Here is an 18,995-nt window from a genome sequence, read left to right on the forward strand (position 1 = left end):
AGCCTGCCTGGCCACTGGCTGTTCCCCCGCCGGGGAGGGGTGAGTTGTAGCGCCGGGGAGGGGGGGGCATGTATATGTGTGGGGGGGGGAGAGGTGGGAGATATAGAGGGGGGGTCTCGCACGGCCGCTGACACTGGGTGGGTGGGGGGGGGGGGGGCGCTGAAGGGGTAATAATAGTGTGTGTGTCCCGCTGACTGTAGCGGCGCCGGGGGAGGGGGGGGGTCGGGGTGAAAGCGCGGGAGACACGGGGAGAGGAGGAGGTGCGCGCGGGTGCTGCTAACACTGTGAGCCCCGCTAATGTATGTAACAGTGTGTGTGTGTGTGTGTGTGTGTCACTGTGTGTGTGTCACTGTGTGTGTGTGTGTCACTGTGTGTGTGTCTGTCACTGTGTGTGTGTGTCCCTGTGTGTGTGTGTGTCTGTGTGTGTGTGTGTGTCCCTGTGTGTGTGTGTCCCTGTGTTCCCTGTGTGTGTGTCCCTGTGTTCCCTGTGTGTGTGTCCCTGTGTTCCCTGTGTGTGTGTGTGTCCCTGTGTGTCCTTTGGCCCGTCACTCCGCCTCAGGCCAATGAGAGGTGTGCGGGGGCGGGCGGGCCAAGGGACCAATGAGATTTCCCCTAGGGACACCGGACATCCAGGCAGGCATGCATGCAGGCAGGCAGGCAAACATACAGTGCTTTCACTAATATAGTATAAGATTGCACAGAGGCTGCACTTCAGAACAGACAAGTACGTCCACTAATTCTATAACATTGTAGCACAGATTGCACATGGATGGTAATGTAAAAGAGAACACATTTATTTAGTTCATGGTCTACATGGAGAGTGCACAGATTGCACCTAGAGAAACAGAGAAATCACTGCAGAGGCACAGATTGCACCTAGAGAGAGCACTGCACAGGCACAGAGCAGAGATTGCACTGCACAAGCACAGAGCAGAGATTGCGCTGCACAGGCACAGAGCAGAGATTGCACTGCACAGGCACAGAGCAGAGATTGCACTGCACAAGCACAGAGCAGAGATTGCACTGCACAGGCACAGAGCAGAGATTGCACTGCACAGGCACAGAGCAGAGATTGCACTGCACAGAGCAGAGATTGCACTGCACAGGCACAGAGCAGAGATTGCACTGCACAGGCACAGAGCAGAGATTGCACTGCACAAGCACAGATATTGCAAACATGCTTTTTTTTTTTTTTTATATATATATATATATATATATATATATATATATATATATAAAGAGAACATACATATTTTGGCTCATAGTGCACATGGAGAGTCCCAGAGCACATATTGTGCAATTAGTGTGTTTGCAGCACAATTACCCCAGTACAGCATCTGAGACTTTGATAAATAATAAAAAGTGCAGGTATTTTTTTTTTTCTTTCCCCCAAAGCATTTAAATTAGTCTTTTATATGCTCTCTGGCAGCTTCTGGTGACACGTCGCCATGGCAACACAATGGCAAATGAAGCCGTGGGGTCACACGACGTCGCGTTGCCGATGTCGCGACGCAAGAAACGCAGGAGAAAAGGTAAGGGTGTGGGGTTGTTCCTAGGAACCTTGGTTGAAAACCACTTGTGTAGGAGGTGGTAGAATCAGTGCTTTGCGCAGCTCTGATTTGAATGATGGCATCTGTGTACAGTCTCTCTGCGTTCCTCCGCTGATCTGCAACTTCATCTCAGCGATTTTGTTATTCACATGGGTCAGGATGGTTAACAACTCTGTATTGCTTGCGAAAATAAAAAAGAAAGGATAATATGAATCAAAAATATATAATTATGTGACTGCAAAACATACAACAGAGGTATCGGTTCAAATGTATAGATTTTGTGGCAGTGCAGCAAATGTAAGGGTTAGAAGGTTGGACTAAAATGTATGCTTTGTTTTATGCTCGTGTGTGTGCACTTAGAAAGCAACAACGCTAAATAGATATCACTTTTCTTTGGGCGGACTAACCCCAACTGTTTTTAAGTGGGGACATCAATTATAATATATGTATTTTCTGTGTACGTTACAGTGTCACAGAAGCAGTTGGGTGTTGTATGCAAGACCCCTGATAATTAGTGGAGGTGAGTCTTGGAACATTTTATGTAGCAGAGGCTGTAGCGCCTAATATGCAATCTAACACAATGGAGTATGTGTATCAAGACAAAAGTGGAGCAACTCTTGGATAAAATAGTCCCATTGAAAGCGATAGGATTTTTTTCTTTGATACATCGTGCCATTTCTTTGTCCCACAATTGCTCCACTTTTTTGCCTTAATACATAGACCCCAAATTGTGACCCAATTCATGCACCTCTCCCAGTACTGTAGTCATTGCTTATTATGCTAAAAGCATATATATGTGAAGGTAAACACATTTGCAGCATAAGGCTCCCCCAAGCTCAATTATTGTGACCTAATCAGGGTCCCAAATGGCCCCCTGTCAATGGGACAGATTGAGTGAGTTCAGTTTTTTAACCCAATTGTCTCAATAGGATAAATAAGGCCGCACATTCCTGAATGCCTTGAGAAAGGAAAAAAACCTCAATGTATCCTATCGAACTGGCGCTGCCGCACCACTGTTGATAGTTATGTCTAACATCGCTGGTACTTACTGAAATTGGGGACTTTCCAAAGTCTGGCACAGTTGCTGAATATAAATAGTACCAGATTTTTCATGCCTCAGAGATGTATAATCTTCGACAGTGGCAAAAGCGGTTAAAAAATCCGCCATGATTGGAAGGTGGCCTTCTGCAGCATCACTAGTATATCCAGCAGCATTGTCACCTATATGATAATAGACAGGTGGCTGCATATCTTGTCCTCGGCATGCTTGAATGAAGAATACTTTGGGTTTGTTAACCAGAGATTTGCAATTCTGTCCATTAAAAGGGTCCGTTAGCTTCTTGATAGCTACCTGTGCTCCGTCTGTGCCATATACAGTTCCCACATCCCCGTGTGAGAGGACAAAGCAGACAAAGCTGTCTCTCTCTGTGTGATCCAGTTTGCGATATTTCTCCATTATTTCTAATATATTGTCCCCAGTCAAGTCTTTGTGCTCTTTTATTACATAGCCGCGGGCTTTAAATACATCCGTTATTGCCTCTGAAAGTGGAAAAAATAGGAGTGAGAAAACAAAGGGCGTTATTTACTCAAGTCTCCCAGTGGTAAAGAATTGCACCTGATTTATTCATGGAAAAAATCCCACTGCTTTCAATGGAAATAATTTTCTTTAATTAATACAGTGCTGTTTTTTTATACTGGTTTATCCTCAATTTTGCAGCGAATAATACTTTTTGTATATGAGATTTTATTTTTACATTACTGTTTATCACTATACCATAAAGTACGCGACATTCAGTGGGGTAACTACATTTTTTGGGCTCCCCTGCAAAATTTTGAAAGTGCCCCCTAAACAAAAAACTTAAAATCCATTTTGTTACTACACTACAGTGTCCCCATGTGAGGGGCATTGCGAGCATCCCCCTCCTCTAACCCCCCTCCTCTCTCCCCCCTCCTCTCTCCCCCCTCCTCTCTCCCCCCTCCTCTCATCACACACCCCTCTGCTCACCCCCACCTGTCCCACCCCTCCTCTCACACAACTCCTCTCACACCCCCCTCCACTCTCACACCACTCCTCTCACCCACCTCCTCTCCCACCTCACACTTCCTTACTGTCTCCCTCCCACCTCTCTTACCACCCTCACACAATCCCACTCCTCAATCAATTACACACACACACAATTCCTCCTCCCCACACACACATACACAATCCCCCCCCCCACACACACAATTTACGCCCACATGCACACACACAATTTCCCCCCCACACACACATCCATAATTCCCCCACATACAATTCCCCCCCTATGTCCACATAATTCCCCCACACAATTCCCCCCACCTGTGTACATACTGTATATACACATACAATTCCTCCCCCCCCATACGCACACACACACACACACACAAAATTCCTCCCCCCTTACACACACACAATTCTACCCCCTATACACAAACAAAATTCCTCGCCCCTCCTCACACACACACACACAATTCCTCCTCCTCTACACACACACACACACACACACACACACACACACACACACACACACACACACACACACACACACACACACACACACACACACACACACACAATTCTACCCCCTATACACAAACAAAATTCCTCGCCCCTCCTCACACACACACACACACACACACAATTCCTCCTCCTCTACACACACACACACACACACACACACACACACACACACACACACACACACACACACTGGCAGCTGCTAAGTACTGAGCCATGTGGGGGACAGGGAAAGAAGCAGGCGGAGGAGAAATTAATTGTTTGCAGTGAAGACCCCGCCCCCGCATTACAGAGAGCAGCGAGCATCCTTAAACTGCAGGCTGTCAGGGCCCCCTGGCGCCAGGCCCCCTCCCCCTCCCACATTGCGGGGTTTAAAGGCACGACAGTTACACCATTGGTGGCATTGCAGAATAAATAATAACAAGATGATCCTATAAGTGCTGTAGTTTACTGTGACTGTCTGCTAAACAATGCATTGTTGTTTTTCGTATGTCACTGAAACCGATTTGTTTTTGTTTTTTTAAAGGATCCTTTTTTTTTTTTTTTTACCTGCATCTTTCTCTGTCCCTTTCCTGTCATTCAATTGAACATTGCGAGACCTGGCTTCTTCAAAATTGTAATTATTCATGATCACGAGCCAGCCATGTGGCTTCTTTTCCATCTTGTAGATCTCTGCATGCTGTTGAGAAACAGTGGAATATGCATATTACATCTTCAAGAGTCAACAGTGTTGTGTTGACTACCACATCAACTCAACGCAAAGAACAATGGCCCAGATACATCAAGCAGTGTTAAGGAAAACTGGAGATGTTGTCTCTAAAAATTAGTACATTTTTGGTCAACTTGCATGCAAGTTGATGAAAAACGTACTAATTTTTGGAGATAATATAGATAGTTTTCCTTATCTCTGCCCGTGATGGCCGCCTGTCCTACTTGCATATGCATTTACTACAATTATCAAACTCCCAAAAAACACACAAGTACCCAGTCCATCCTTCACCTCTACAATTCATTTCAGGCTCATCTGGCAGCAAAGAAATCCATTCATTAAAACAATTTGTGTATCTCTTATGTGTGTACAGGACCAACGTGCTATGGGTTAACATGTGCTTGTACTTTGTGCAACGTCAATCCCACCCACTGGTATGTTAATGAGCTAAGAGGACACAAAGAACTTATTCAGCTGCAACAGATTCAATCTCAACCACCCCAGTGTACATCCGCGTTGCCCCAAAGGCGGACAGCCTTTGGCACAGCCAAAGGGTGTGAGCCGTTTGCTGCCATTTGCTGATGTTTGCTGATGTTAAAGCTGCTCTATTTCAAATCTGAAACTCACAAACCCTTTATCCCCTGTACCCAATTTTCCAACTATATCTGTCCATGAAATGTCTGTGAATTCCCTGTATAACCCTGTTTTTTTAATGTAGCCATGTATTTTTTATAACTCTGTGCCCAGGACATACTTGAAAACGAGAGGTAACTCAATATATTACTTCCTGGTAAAACATTTTTATAAATAAATAAACGTTGTATATCACCGGTGTGTACAATATGGGCTACCTTTGGCCCCTATAAAACTTTCTTTTCTAATTGCTTTACTAGTCCCATTTCATTTTCAGGTCTTATGCCTTTTCTCACCGTCGCTGGAAGAGATTCATTCTGCTGTTTATTGAGTGGGGAGTCTTTGGCAGCACAATTTGTTGAATGTTGGGCCTTCTCTAGAGGTAAGAGATATACAAATATGAGAGCCCTCTAGTCAGTGTCGGACTTACGCAGAAGCTAACGAAGCTACAGCTTAGGGCCTCATAATATGGAGCGGCTTCGAAAATAGAAAAAAATGAATGCATTTCAAATTGGATGATAAATAAAGAAGATATGACCCCAAGTATCATGTGCATTGAAAGTGACTAACTTTGTAGCTTATCATTTGAAGACATCATCAATGACTTTGCTCTCCAAAAATCACGAAAGAAAATGTTTTAATATTAAAAGTAATATGATGTGCAAGCACTGTTCATTTTAGCTGTACACCGTCATCCTTGTATATAACGATGCTAGTACCATGCTTTCATTCAAGTTCATGTTTATATTTTTCAATGGTACTGTACCATCAATCAGAATAATACATCTATTTCTAATTGTTGGGGCCTCTGAAACTTGAAATAGCTTAGCAGGCCTGGACAACTCCAGTATGAAGTAGGGATATCCTGAATACCTGGCCTGTTTGCGGCCCTCAAGGACTGGAGTTGTGCAGGCCTGGCTTAGGGCCTCAGCGGGTCAAAGTCCGGCGCTGCGTAAGTATATCTTTGCTACAATATAAATAATTCATTCATACACAATGATTTTAGCCAAATGTTCACACTAAAGAGATTTGATATGAATTGAATACCTTCAACAGACATCTTTTCAAATGTAGATTCCAAGTGTGGTGCTTCACTACCTGCAGTAGAAAGAAGCATGGTTGAATTCCAATTTTATTTTATTATTTCTATTTGTGAAACATTGGACATCTGTTTTTCACTTGACATCCTATGTAACATTTAAATGTATTCACTTTTTAAATATATAGTGATTCTTTATTTGTCTATGCGTTTTTCATTCACATTACTCCTAGCACCAGCTTGTAATGTTTGTAAATTGTTACACAGATAAGCACATAGATTACTATTTATTATATGAATTATATTTTTCATTGACATTGTTTCACTACACATTTTGTATTTTCAAATAAATTATCTGAGAACTAGGCTCTAATATTCTTTTCTATTAGGTACGATCAACTTGTTATTGTGATGCAATGTCCCTCCCTTAATTACAAGTCTCCCTTTATAAGAAATGCATGTGGTTAATTAGTGATTGGGTATACACTGGCATTAGATCTCACGTAATGATTGTCCCCTGATGAAGACTATGAAGGAAATGTGTTGACGTTATGCGGTCGTTACTCAAAGTCTTACGGGACATGAAGAATCCACACGTAGGATCTAGGGACAGCATTGCGCATGGCCTTGCACTGTAGAACAACTATGGACTGTGGAAATCTGCTATGTTTTACTTAATTGTAAGTTTTAGATATTCTGTATGCTGTACAAATACAATTCATTTTTACTTATCTCCTGTGCGGATTTTCCATGTTCCATTCTCTTTGTATTCAAATGTGCCTTATTTTCCGGGGGTTATTGGTTGATGCTAATTGATTGTTAGTGTCTTGATGTGTGTATATATATGTGGTTTGTCTGTCACTCTCCCCTTGTATCCCCCTGAGGAAGGTCCCATATTGGAGGACCGAAATGTTGGGTTTCTTGATGTACCACTATTTTCACCAATACACTTTGTGAAGTTTTCTACAATTGAGTGCTGTCTCTTGCTTTACCAGACTTTGGAACGGTAACGTATGTCTATATTATCCATATGGGGCAAGCACCTACAGCCTATCAGCACCTAAGGAGTGCCAACTGTTCTATTTGACTATATATATATATATATATATATACATACATACATACATACATACATACATACATACATACATACATACATACATACATATACATACATAAATACACACACACACTGTACACACACTGTGTTTATGTAATAGGTGCGTTATTGTAACACACATTATTACTTTGAAAAGTAAAGGAAAGGTTCCTTTAAAGACAGTGCTTCAGCAAAATGGGGTACAATGGCAATGGTTGCTCAAAAATGTAGATAAACAGGTTAGGACAAGGTTAATTAAGTAATACAGAGTATTGGACCCAGTGCGTCATAAAGCAGGGAGTGATATTAAAGATTAAACTGTCTTTGGTGAGGACACATTTGTAATGCTAGAAAAGCACCTCACCAGACAAAAAATCTCTCTTACCTGCGGCACTGTTACTGGTCAGCAACTCCCCTAAATCCATGAGTGGGGAGAATCAAACTCTTTTGGAAACCTTGATCCATCTTGTGCGTGCATCACGCTGAGTAGGTAAATGTATAGAAAATTATCCAAGGATAGCAGCGGAGCACAGCTGAAGGACGGGATCAACACCAGCAATGAGAGGGTTAAAATTCTTCTTTATTGTAACATGGTGCAGTGGGGGAGACAGCAACAACTCTAACGCGTTTCAGGCTATGCAGCCCTTTTTCAAAGAGTGAAATCGCGTCTCCACTACTCGCAGTTTTGAAGGGGAAACCCCGCCCACTTTTCCCAGAGATGCCGTGCGGTTTTCGCGCGGATGCTATTAGCTCTCTGGTTGGTCAGAATAGACCTCCAACTGGGAGCTGGATCGGAGGGGCGTCTCTGGTAGCTGCAGATACCAGCTAGCCTTCTGTTTGGTCAGAGTTAGTCTCCAATCAGATTACTGATTTAGAGATGCATCTTTGGTGGTCAGGGTTACCCGTTCAGCTGCGGGAGTGGGGGAAATAACAGAGGGTATAACATACAATTGTGAATGACAACACAAATATAAAAACAAAAATCAATGACAACGCAATCAATTTCCTCATATGGATAGATTCAGGATATGGAATAGCCTAAGGTATATTATTGGTATACAGTGTATGGTTATATCAGAAGTATATAATTCCTTCTAGCCCTTAATTTATTTATAATCAATATGCAGGGCAAAGATTTATTCATAGAGATATTTAGTGATGAACAGTATGTTCCTATTTTTGTGCAGAACAATAAATGTCGAATCCATAGAGAATGAGTACACAAATGCAAAGAGAAGGCAACAGAAGAAGATGGAAGAAATAAGTAAATGAATGAGCCGGGAGGAGGGGGATAGGGGGTGGGGGGGGGAAGGTGGGGGGGGGTGGGGGGAAAGTCAAGGTGGAGGGGAGGGGGGGGGGGGTGGGTGGGGGGTTGGGGGGGAGGGGGGCTGGAAAACAAGTGAAAAACGGAGAATAAAGATATACTGTGAATAAAGAAAAACAAATCATTGTAATAAATCATTATAATATAATCTGTATGAGATATGGAACATAAATAAATCAAGTAAGAAAATGTTTTAATTCCCAGTCCTGGTTCATGCCCCTGGGTGCCATTGTCCCAAGGGCATAAATCCAGAACATCTCTCTACGATTAAGCAGGGCTTCTCGATTGCCTCCCCTGACGTGACTCTGAATGTGTTCTAGAGCACTATATGTGAAAGATCTTAATGTTCCCAGAGGGCAGTGATTAAAGTGGCGTGCGACCGGGTATCTGTCATCACGTTTCTTGATGCTCCTGATATGTTCATTAATGCGGACTTTTAGCGGTCTTATTGTGCGGCCTACATAATTACTCCCACAGGGACAGTTAAGTAGATATATCACAAAGTTGCTGTTACATGTAAGAAATTTCTCAATGCGATAAACCTGATTGGTATATATATTCTTAATAGATTTAAGTTCCTTGGCATATCTACATGTGTTACAGTTCCCACACCTAAAGAATCCCTTTGGTGTTGTGGGGGTGGGTTTCTTGGTAGAGCAGAACAGACTAGGTGATAAATGATTCCCAATGGTCTTGGCCTTTTTAAAGACTATTTTGGGGTTAGATTTAACTAAGCTCTCTAAATCTCTATCCAATTTAAGGATAGACCAATGTTTTTGTAAGATGCACCTAATCTGTTCTGCCTGCTTGGAATAGGTGGTTATGAAGAGTGGTACCTGAGGGGTTGTATCTCTCTTGATTTTAATTACTCCTCTTTTCTTTCTAGTATTTTTGCTGTTTGTGTTTAGGAGCTCTGCTCTATCCATTTTGAGTGCGTTCTCAAATGCAACCTCTAGGTCCTTCTCTCCATAACCCCGACTCATAAATCTTTGTCTAAGTTCCTCAGCCTGAAGGAGGAAGGATTGTTCCGTAGAGCAAATCCTCCTTAGTCTGAGGAACTGTCCCTTTGGAATACCCCGAATTAGGGATCTGGGGTGAGCACTGTTGGACCTGAGCAGCGAGTTTCTTGAGTTCGTTTTTCTAAATACATTTGTCTGTATACTCAGATCTATGTCTATGTATAGGTGTAGATCAAGATAGTCGATTTTAGTTTCATGATAGTTATGAGAAAATTTCAAATTATAAGTATTTGCTTCCAGATATTCAAAAAAGGAGTGTAGAGTGTCAATATCACCGTTCCAAATTAATATCAAATCATCTATAAATCTACGGTAAAACATAATGTTGTGCCTAAAAGGATTCTTATCACCAAAAATGTGAATGTTCTCCCAGAAACCCATGAATAAGTTCGCATATGAAGGTGCAAATGATGTGCCCATTGCTGTGCCTTGTGACTGTAAATAATATTGTTTGTCAAACATAAAATAATTATGTTGTAACAAAAACATAAGTGCATCTAGTAAAAAAGTGCTCTGTGCTAAGTTAAGGTTAGAGTGATTTAGAAAGTGACTTATAGCTTTAGTGCCCAAGGTGTGTTCAATTATTGTGTACAGTGAGGTCACATCCAATGTGACCCATATGAAAGTATTAGACCATTTTATGTTTTGAATATCTAGAAGCAAATCTGAAGAATCCCTTAAATAAGAAGGGAGTTCTTTTACAAAAGTCTGCAAGAAGTAATCAACGTACCTAGATAGACCATCCCCCAAAGATCCAATACTAGAAATAATAGGTCTGCCAGGAGGGCTAACCAGAGATTTATGGATCTTTGGGAGATGGTGAAAAATAGGCACGTTGGGAAAAGGATTATACAAATAAGCGACTTCTTGTTTTGTGAGAACACCCAGCACGCTGCCCAGGTCCAACAGGTCACGAATTTCTACCAGAAAGGCTTGTGTGGGATCTTTATCCAATTTGCAATATGATTTCACATCACTAAGCTGTCTGAGGGCTTCTAAATGATAAGCCTCTGAGTGCATCACAACCACTGCACCCCCTTTATCCGCACTTTTTATAACTATATTTGATCTTTTTTTGAGTGTGGAGAGATGTAGATGTTCCTCTTTTGTCATGTTATTAAAGGGGGGTGTGGTAAATGAGTAACCCTTGGCCATAAGTTGTAGGTCTTTCTCAACCAGTTTCTCAAATGTCTCTAAATGGGGGCCTTTTGTAAAGTTCGGGCAGAAGACTGACTTATTTCTAAAGGAAGTGTGTTTAGCTCCCGTGAGGAATGCCAGTTGTTCCTCCTTATCTATACAGTCCGCAATTTCTTCTTCACCTATAAGATCAGTGAGGTCTTGTATCGCGCCAAACTCTTTGAAAGATAGTCTTTCCCCCCGTGTGTCATCAATCACATGGTGGGGATCAATGTCCCCAGCATCTGATGGAGGAGACATGGGGATCTGAACATCCTTAGAAGAAAAGAATTTTTTCAAGGAAAGTTTTCTAATAAATCTCTGGAGATCTATAATAGTATTAAACAGATCAAAGTCATTCATAATGGCAAAATTGAGGCCCTTGTTCAGGATCGCCAGTTCTTCATCCGGGATCGGAATGCCTGAAATATTTCCCCCCACCCCCCCCCCCACCTTCCCCCCCCCCCACCCCCTATCCCCCTCCTCCCGGCTCATTCATTTACTTATTTCTTCCATCTTCTTCTGTTGCCTTCTCTTTGCATTTGTGTACTCATTCTCTATGGATTCGACATTTATTGTTCTGCACAAAAATAGGAACATACTGTTCATCACTAAATATCTCTATGAATAAATCTTTGCCCTGCATATTGATTATAAATAAATTAAGGGCTAGAAGGAATTATATACTTCTGATATAACCATACACTGTATACCAATAATATACCTTAGGCTATTCCATATCCTGAATCTATCCATATGAGGAAATTGATTGCGTTGTCATTGATTTTTGTTTTTATATTTGTGTTGTCATTCACAATTGTATGTTATACCCTCTGTTATTTCCCCCACTCCCGCAGCTGAACGGGTAACCCTGACCACCAAAGATGCATCTCTAAATCAGTAATCTGATTGGAGACTAACTCTGACCAAACAGAAGGCTAGCTGGTATCTGCAGCTACCAGAGACGCCCCTCCGATCCAGCTCCCAGTTGGAGGTCTATTCTGACCAACCAGAGAGCTAATAGCATCCGCGCGAAAACCGCACGGCATCTCTGGGAAAAGTGGGCGGGGTTTCCCCTTCAAAACTGCGAGTAGTGGAGACGCGATTTCACTCTTTGAAAAAGGGCTGCATAGCCTGAAACGCGTTAGAGTTGTTGCTGTCTCCCCCACTGCACCATGTTACAATAAAGAAGAATTTTAACCCTCTCATTGCTGGTGTTGATCCCGTCCTTCAGCTGTGCTCCGCTGCTATCCTTGGATAATTTTCTATACATTTACCTACTCAGCGTGATGCACGCACAAGATGGATCAAGGTTTCCAAAAGAGTTTGATTCTCCCCACTCATGGATTTAGGGGAGTTGCTGACCAGTAACAGTGCCGCAGGTAAGAGAGATTTTTTGTCTGGTGAGGTGCTTTTCTAGCATTACAAATGTGTACTCACCAAAGACAGTTTAATCTTTAATATCACTCCCTGCTTTATGACGCACTGGGTCCAATACTCTGTATTACTTAATTAACCTTGTCCTAACCTGTTTATCTACATTTTTGAGCAACCATTGCCATTGTACCCCATTTTGCTGAAGCACTGTCTTTAAAGGAACCTTTCCTTTACTTTTCACTGTGATATATACAAAACAGTTGCACGCTTAAGGGAGACATTTATGGTATATGAACTACATCATTGGGATCAACACACATCACATTGTGATCACTAAATCACGGTTTCAACCTATTTTTTAATATTGGTTGCCAGGGGGGAGGCACTCTATTTCCATAAAATGGATGAGGATGCACAGGACTCAGATACAGTGGATATGATGAACAGTACATATGTTCAGAAATGTGCAGACAATACCACTAGAAAACGCAGAGCAGCGTATTTATTTGACAATACTGTACATGATGTTTGTGAAGATACGGCTGATCTTGGGTTCTATTTCAATAAACTAGAAAGGATCCTTCTCACCAATATTCGGTTGTGGTGGGATATCACCACGCTTGACAATTATCTCATTACCAAACGAATACCAAGGGGACTTCGCGTTAAGAAAGCGCCCTCCTTTGGCTTCCCCTCCAAAGATTTCGAATTGGAGTGGACGAGTATTCTCAATGAATGTTCTCTTAAATTGATGGACCTAATAATAAAGACAAAGGTACAAGAACGAATTAATGTGAAGAAAGATATTAAAAATATACAGCAGAAACTCAATCAATTCAAGGAAATGAAAGATTTTGAGACCATGGATAAAAGGTTGTCTAACAACATAGAAAAGGCTGAGAAAGAGATTATGGTCAAAAAACAAGAAAAGTTCGACCGAGATAGAGTCGATTACGAACGGAACCAGGTGTACATGTGGCAAAGAGTGCCACCACCTAGGACACCTACTCGCCAAAACCCTACATATAGAAATCCTAAATCACAAAAGGAACATCCAAAGAAATCAACACCAAAGAGATCTATCCTTAAGAAATCATCTGAAACATCCAGTGTCTCTGACATCTCGGACGTAGAGACCCGTCAACAAATAGTGTCATTCTCAACTGACGAGGACACGGACAGAGGCCGGGACAGCACGGATTATGAATCAAGTCAAAGAGGAGAAGTGTCTACTTCCTATGAACTACGAAGTAACAAGTCCTCAAAAAACTATACAAAAGGACTAGGCGCTCGCCAAAAAGACGTGGCATTAAAGAAACGAAAGATCGATCCATAATAAATACTAACAATGTTTTGAATATTTCAGGCATTCCGATCCCGGATGAAGAACTGGCGATCCTGAACAAGGGCCTCAATTTTGCCATTATGAATGACTTTGATCTGTTTAATACTATTATAGATCTCCAGAGATTTATTAGAAAACTTTCCTTGAAAAAATTATTTTCTTCTAAGGATGTTCAGATCCCCATGTCTCCTCCATCAGATGCTGGGGACATTGATCCCCACCATGTGATTGATGACACACGGGGGGAAAGACTATCTTTCAAAGAGTTTGGCGCGATACAAGACCTCACTGATCTTATAGGTGAAGAAGAAATTGCGGACTGTATAGATAAGGAGGAACAACTGGCATTCCTCACGGGAGCTAAACACACTTCCTTTAGAAATAAGTCAGTCTTCTGCCCGAACTTTACAAAAGGCCCCCATTTAGAGACATTTGAGAAACTGGTTGAGAAAGACCTACAACTTATGGCCAAGGGTTACTCATTTACCACACCCCCCTTTAATAACATGACAAAAGAGGAACATCTACATCTCTCCACACTCAAAAAAAGATCAAATATAGTTATAAAAAGTGCGGATAAAGGGGGTGCAGTGGTTGTGATGCACTCAGAGGCTTATCATTTAGAAGCCCTCAGACAGCTTAGTGATGTGAAATCATATTGCAAATTGGATAAAGATCCCACACAAGCCTTTCTGGTAGAAATTCGTGACCTGTTGGACCTGGGCAGCGTGCTGGGTGTTCTCACAAAACAAGAAGTCGCTTATTTGTATAATCCTTTTCCCAACGTGCCTATTTTTCACCATCTCCCAAAGATCCATAAATCTCTGGTTAGCCCTCCTGGCAGACCTATTATTTCTAGTATTGGATCTTTGGGGGATGGTCTATCTAGGTACGTTGATTACTTCTTGCAGACTTTTGTAAAAGAACTCCCTTCTTATTTAAGGGATTCTTCAGATTTGCTTCTAGATATTCAAAACATAAAATGGTCTAATACTTTCATATGGGTCACATTGGATGTGACCTCACTGTACACAATAATTGAACACACCTTGGGCACTAAAGCTATAAGTCACTTTCTAAATCACTCTAACCTTAACTTAGCACAGAGCACTTTTTTACTAGATGCACTTATGTTTTTGTTACAACATAATTATTTTATGTTTGACAAACAATATTATTTACAGTCACAAGGCACAGCAATGGGCACATCATTTGCACCTTCATATGCGAACTTATTCATGGGTTTCTGGGAGAACATTCACATTTTTGGTGATAAGAATCCTTTTAGGCACAACATTATGTTTTACCGTAGATTTATAGATGATTTGATATTAATTTGGAACGGTGATATTGACACTCTACACTCCTTTTTTGAATATCTGGAAGCAAATACTTATAATTTGAAATTTTCTCATAACTATCATGAAACTAAAATCGACTATCTTGATCTACACCTATACATAGACATAGATCTGAGTATACAGACAAATGTATTTAGAAAAACGAACTCAAGAAACTCGCTGCTCAGGTCCAACAGTGCTCACCCCAGATCCCTAATTCGGGGTATTCCAAAGGGACAGTTCCTCAGACTAAGGAGGATTTGCTCTACGGAACAATCCTTCCTCCTTCAGGCTGAGGAACTTAGACAAAGATTTATGAGTCGGGGTTATGGAGAGAAGGACCTAGAGGTTGCATTTGAGAACGCACTCAAAATGGATAGAGCAGAGCTCCTAAACACAAACAGCAAAAATACTAGAAAGAAAAGAGGAGTAATTAAAATCAAGAGAGATACAACCCCTCAGGTACCACTCTTCATAACCACCTATTCCAAGCAGGCAGAACAGATTAGGTGCATCTTACAAAAACATTGGTCTATCCTTAAATTGGATAGAGATTTAGAGAGCTTAGTTAAATCTAACCCCAAAATAGTCTTTAAAAAGGCCAAGACCATTGGGAATCATTTATCACCTAGTCTGTTCTGCTCTACCAAGAAACCCACCCCCACAACACCAAAGGGATTCTTTAGGTGTGGGAACTGTAACACATGTAGATATGCCAAGGAACTTAAATCTATTAAGAATATATATACCAATCAGGTTTATCGCATTGAGAAATTTCTTACATGTAACAGCAACTTTGTGATATATCTACTTAACTGTCCCTGTGGGAGTAATTATGTAGGCCGCACAATAAGACCGCTAAAAGTCCGCATTAATGAACATATCAGGAGCATCAAGAAACGTGATGACAGATACCCGGTCGCACGCCACTTTAATCACTGCCCTCTGGGAACATTAAGATCTTTCACATATAGTGCTCTAGAACACATTCAGAGTCACGTCAGGGGAGGCAATCGAGAAGCCCTGCTTAATCGTAGAGAGATGTTCTGGATTTATGCCCTTGGGACAATGGCACCCAGGGGCATGAACCAGGACTGGGAATTAAAACATTTTCTTACTTGATTTATTTATGTTCCATATCTCATACAGATTATATTATAATGATTTATTACAATGATTTGTTTTTCTTTATTCACAGTATATCTTTATTCTCCGTTTTTCACTTGTTTTCCAGCCCCCCTCCCCCCAACCCCCCACCCACCCCCCCCCCTCCCCTCCACCTTGACTTTCCCCCCACCCCCCCCACCTTCCCCCCCCCACCCCCTATCCCCCTCCTCCCGGCTCATTCATTTACTTATTTCTTCCATCTTCTTCTGTTGCCTTCTCTTTGCATTTGTGTACTCATTCTCTATGGATTCGACATTTATTGTTCTGCACAAAAATAGGAACATACTGTTCATCACTAAATATCTCTATGAATAAATCTTTGCCCTGCATATTGATTATAAATAAATTAAGGGCTAGAAGGAATTATATACTTCTGATATAACCATACACTGTATACCAATAATATACCTTAGGCTATTCCATATCCTGAATCTATCCATATGAGGAAATTGATTGCGTTGTCATTGATTTTTGTTTTTATATTTGTGTTGTCATTCACAATTGTATGTTATACCCTCTGTTATTTCCCCCACTCCCGCAGCTGAACGGGTAACCCTGACCACCAAAGATGCATCTCTAAATCAGTAATCTGATTGGAGACTAACTCTGACCAAACAGAAGGCTAGCTGGTATCTGCAGCTACCAGAGACGCCCCTCCGATCCAGCTCCCAGTTGGAGGTCTATTCTGACCAACCAGAGAGCTAATAGCATCCGCGCGAAAACCGCACGGCATCTCTGGGAAAAGTGGGCGGGGTTTCCCCTTCAAAACTGCGAGTAGTGGAGACGCGATTTCACTCTTTGAAAAAGGGCTGCATAGCCTGAAACGCGTTAGAGTTGTTGCTGTCTCCCCCACTGCACCATGTTACAATAAAGAAGAATTTTAACCCTCTCATTGCTGGTGTTGATCCCGTCCTTCAGCTGTGCTCCGCTGCTATCCTTGGATAATTTTCTACACATTATTACTTTGGCTGGTGCACGAACTGATGCAAGAAAGTGTGTTACATCTGTAGGTGTATGGTGCACATATGTTGTGTGTGTCTACGTATATATAATACATGCATAGTATGTGTGGTGCACGATACATGTGGTGTGCACATTTGTGTATGGTGCATGTAACTGGTGTGTATATTTGGTGTGTGTCTCTGTGTATACGGAGTGTGGGCTGCCTGGTTCTTGGGCTTGCCCCCCGAGCTAAATTTTGCCAGCAAGCCCCTGGTCACGTGCATTACTGCTGTGAAGCGCTATGTGCATAGATTGCACTATATAAATAAAGATATACATACATTTTATTTTTGTAAGATATGGTACTAGCCACTCTTTACACTTGTATCCCTGTACTTCACACCTGGTCTCATAAAGCAGCATTCCCTCTATGTAAGCAGTTACTGTTTTCTACTACCTTTTGTTAATCTAGAGTGGAATTGTGTGACTGATTGTGTATTTGAACTCTTGGACATCACACAATACCGTTACTTTTTAAAAAAAATCTAGAATGGATTTTATTCTGCAGCACTGGTTACTGCTTTAAACGCTTTAATTGATTCTGTTTCCTAAAGGTTACATGCCTTATCACCTTCATTCTCATAGGGACCTGCAATGCATTGCAAAACACAGCAAGAAATCAGCATTTCAGACACGGCAATCGCTTGTAGCTTGGTGTTAGTGTAAGTTTTGTATTATTTAAAGAAGAGCGGTCTTTGAGTGGGTCCACTTCCTTATACTAGACTTATCTATACAAGCTGTGTAATGCAACAGGCAAAATCTCTAGGGAACCCACCTAATAAAGTGTATAGGAAGCTGAAAGTGACACGCTCACTGGGTGCTCATTTACATGTTACTACCCAGAATCCTTGTCTGCAGCTTAACCCCTGTATGATGTGACAATAGTAGGGTATGCAGCAGGTTTGGGGACTTGTGGAAGAGATACAGGTGCACTCGTGTGTTGTATCTTTTCTGATTTTTAAAAAAGAGTTTTGGTAATTGGAAATGTATAGAGACACAGGATCGTTATAGCATGTTCAGTTTCTATAGGGGCTGGGCCTCATCACCTATTCCAACAAGCAGTGCAGCTAATATGTCTCGTATTAATGTCTTTTGCCTCCACTCATTTTTTAGTTGTTCAATAAAAACCTTACGCTGGTTTTCGTAGGCTTTCACTTTTTGCAGCAGGTCTTTACGAATTAATGTTAAAATGTTTTTTAGTTTTTCCAGATTGTCTTTACTCAAGTGTCCAGCCTTTTCCAGTTCCAGAAGTATATCCAACATAGTCTGTGTAAAGAAAAATCATACATTTTATATTAAAACTCATACAAAACCAGGAAGGGCCAGTTTGGCTGTTTTGCTTGTTCCATTTAAGATACTGGTATGTGTGATCATTATAAGAAGAATGTGTACAATATTGAGTACTATCCATATAGAAGCGCAATGGTTTAGGTTAGACACTGTGTGTGGATATTCTAATGCATTCATAGAACCCAAATTAATACAGAAACCCTTTTAATGCTATTATTAGGCCTTTTATCTCTGGAATCGGACATTTGATTGTGACCAAGTTGCCAGCTGCGATTGACCACCGAGGGACCCTTCACCGCAGCTGCTCCTTCGCTGGACTCTCAGCCGCCGGCTGTTTCGCCAATAAGGTATGTTAACCTAAGTGGTTTTAGCAGTTAGGATAGAAGGTT

The 18,995-nt window shown here is 41.5% G+C and overlaps 1 protein-coding gene across 1 annotated transcript in view; it reads right to left on the minus strand.

The window, feature by feature from the left end:
* Window positions 1-1,225: 1,225 nt before the first annotated feature.
* Window positions 1,226-18,995, minus strand: part of LOC142499382 (caspase-8-like) — a 33,360-nt gene continuing 15,590 nt past the window's right edge. The window contains exons 4-9 of the mRNA XM_075608649.1: window positions 18,450-18,582; window positions 6,476-6,526; window positions 5,725-5,804; window positions 4,636-4,765; window positions 2,600-3,089; window positions 1,226-1,730 (exon numbers count right to left, since the gene is read on the minus strand). Of these exons, the coding sequence (XP_075464764.1) occupies window positions 1,553-1,730; window positions 2,600-3,089; window positions 4,636-4,765; window positions 5,725-5,804; window positions 6,476-6,526; window positions 18,450-18,582 (1,062 nt within the window). The 3' untranslated portion in view covers window positions 1,226-1,552. The remainder of the gene's footprint in view (window positions 1,731-2,599; window positions 3,090-4,635; window positions 4,766-5,724; window positions 5,805-6,475; window positions 6,527-18,449; window positions 18,583-18,995) is intronic.

The sequence above is a fragment of the Ascaphus truei genome, chromosome 7 (assembly GCF_040206685.1).
Source record: "Ascaphus truei isolate aAscTru1 chromosome 7, aAscTru1.hap1, whole genome shotgun sequence".
In the NCBI taxonomy this organism is placed as follows: Eukaryota; Metazoa; Chordata; class Amphibia; order Anura; family Ascaphidae; genus Ascaphus; species Ascaphus truei.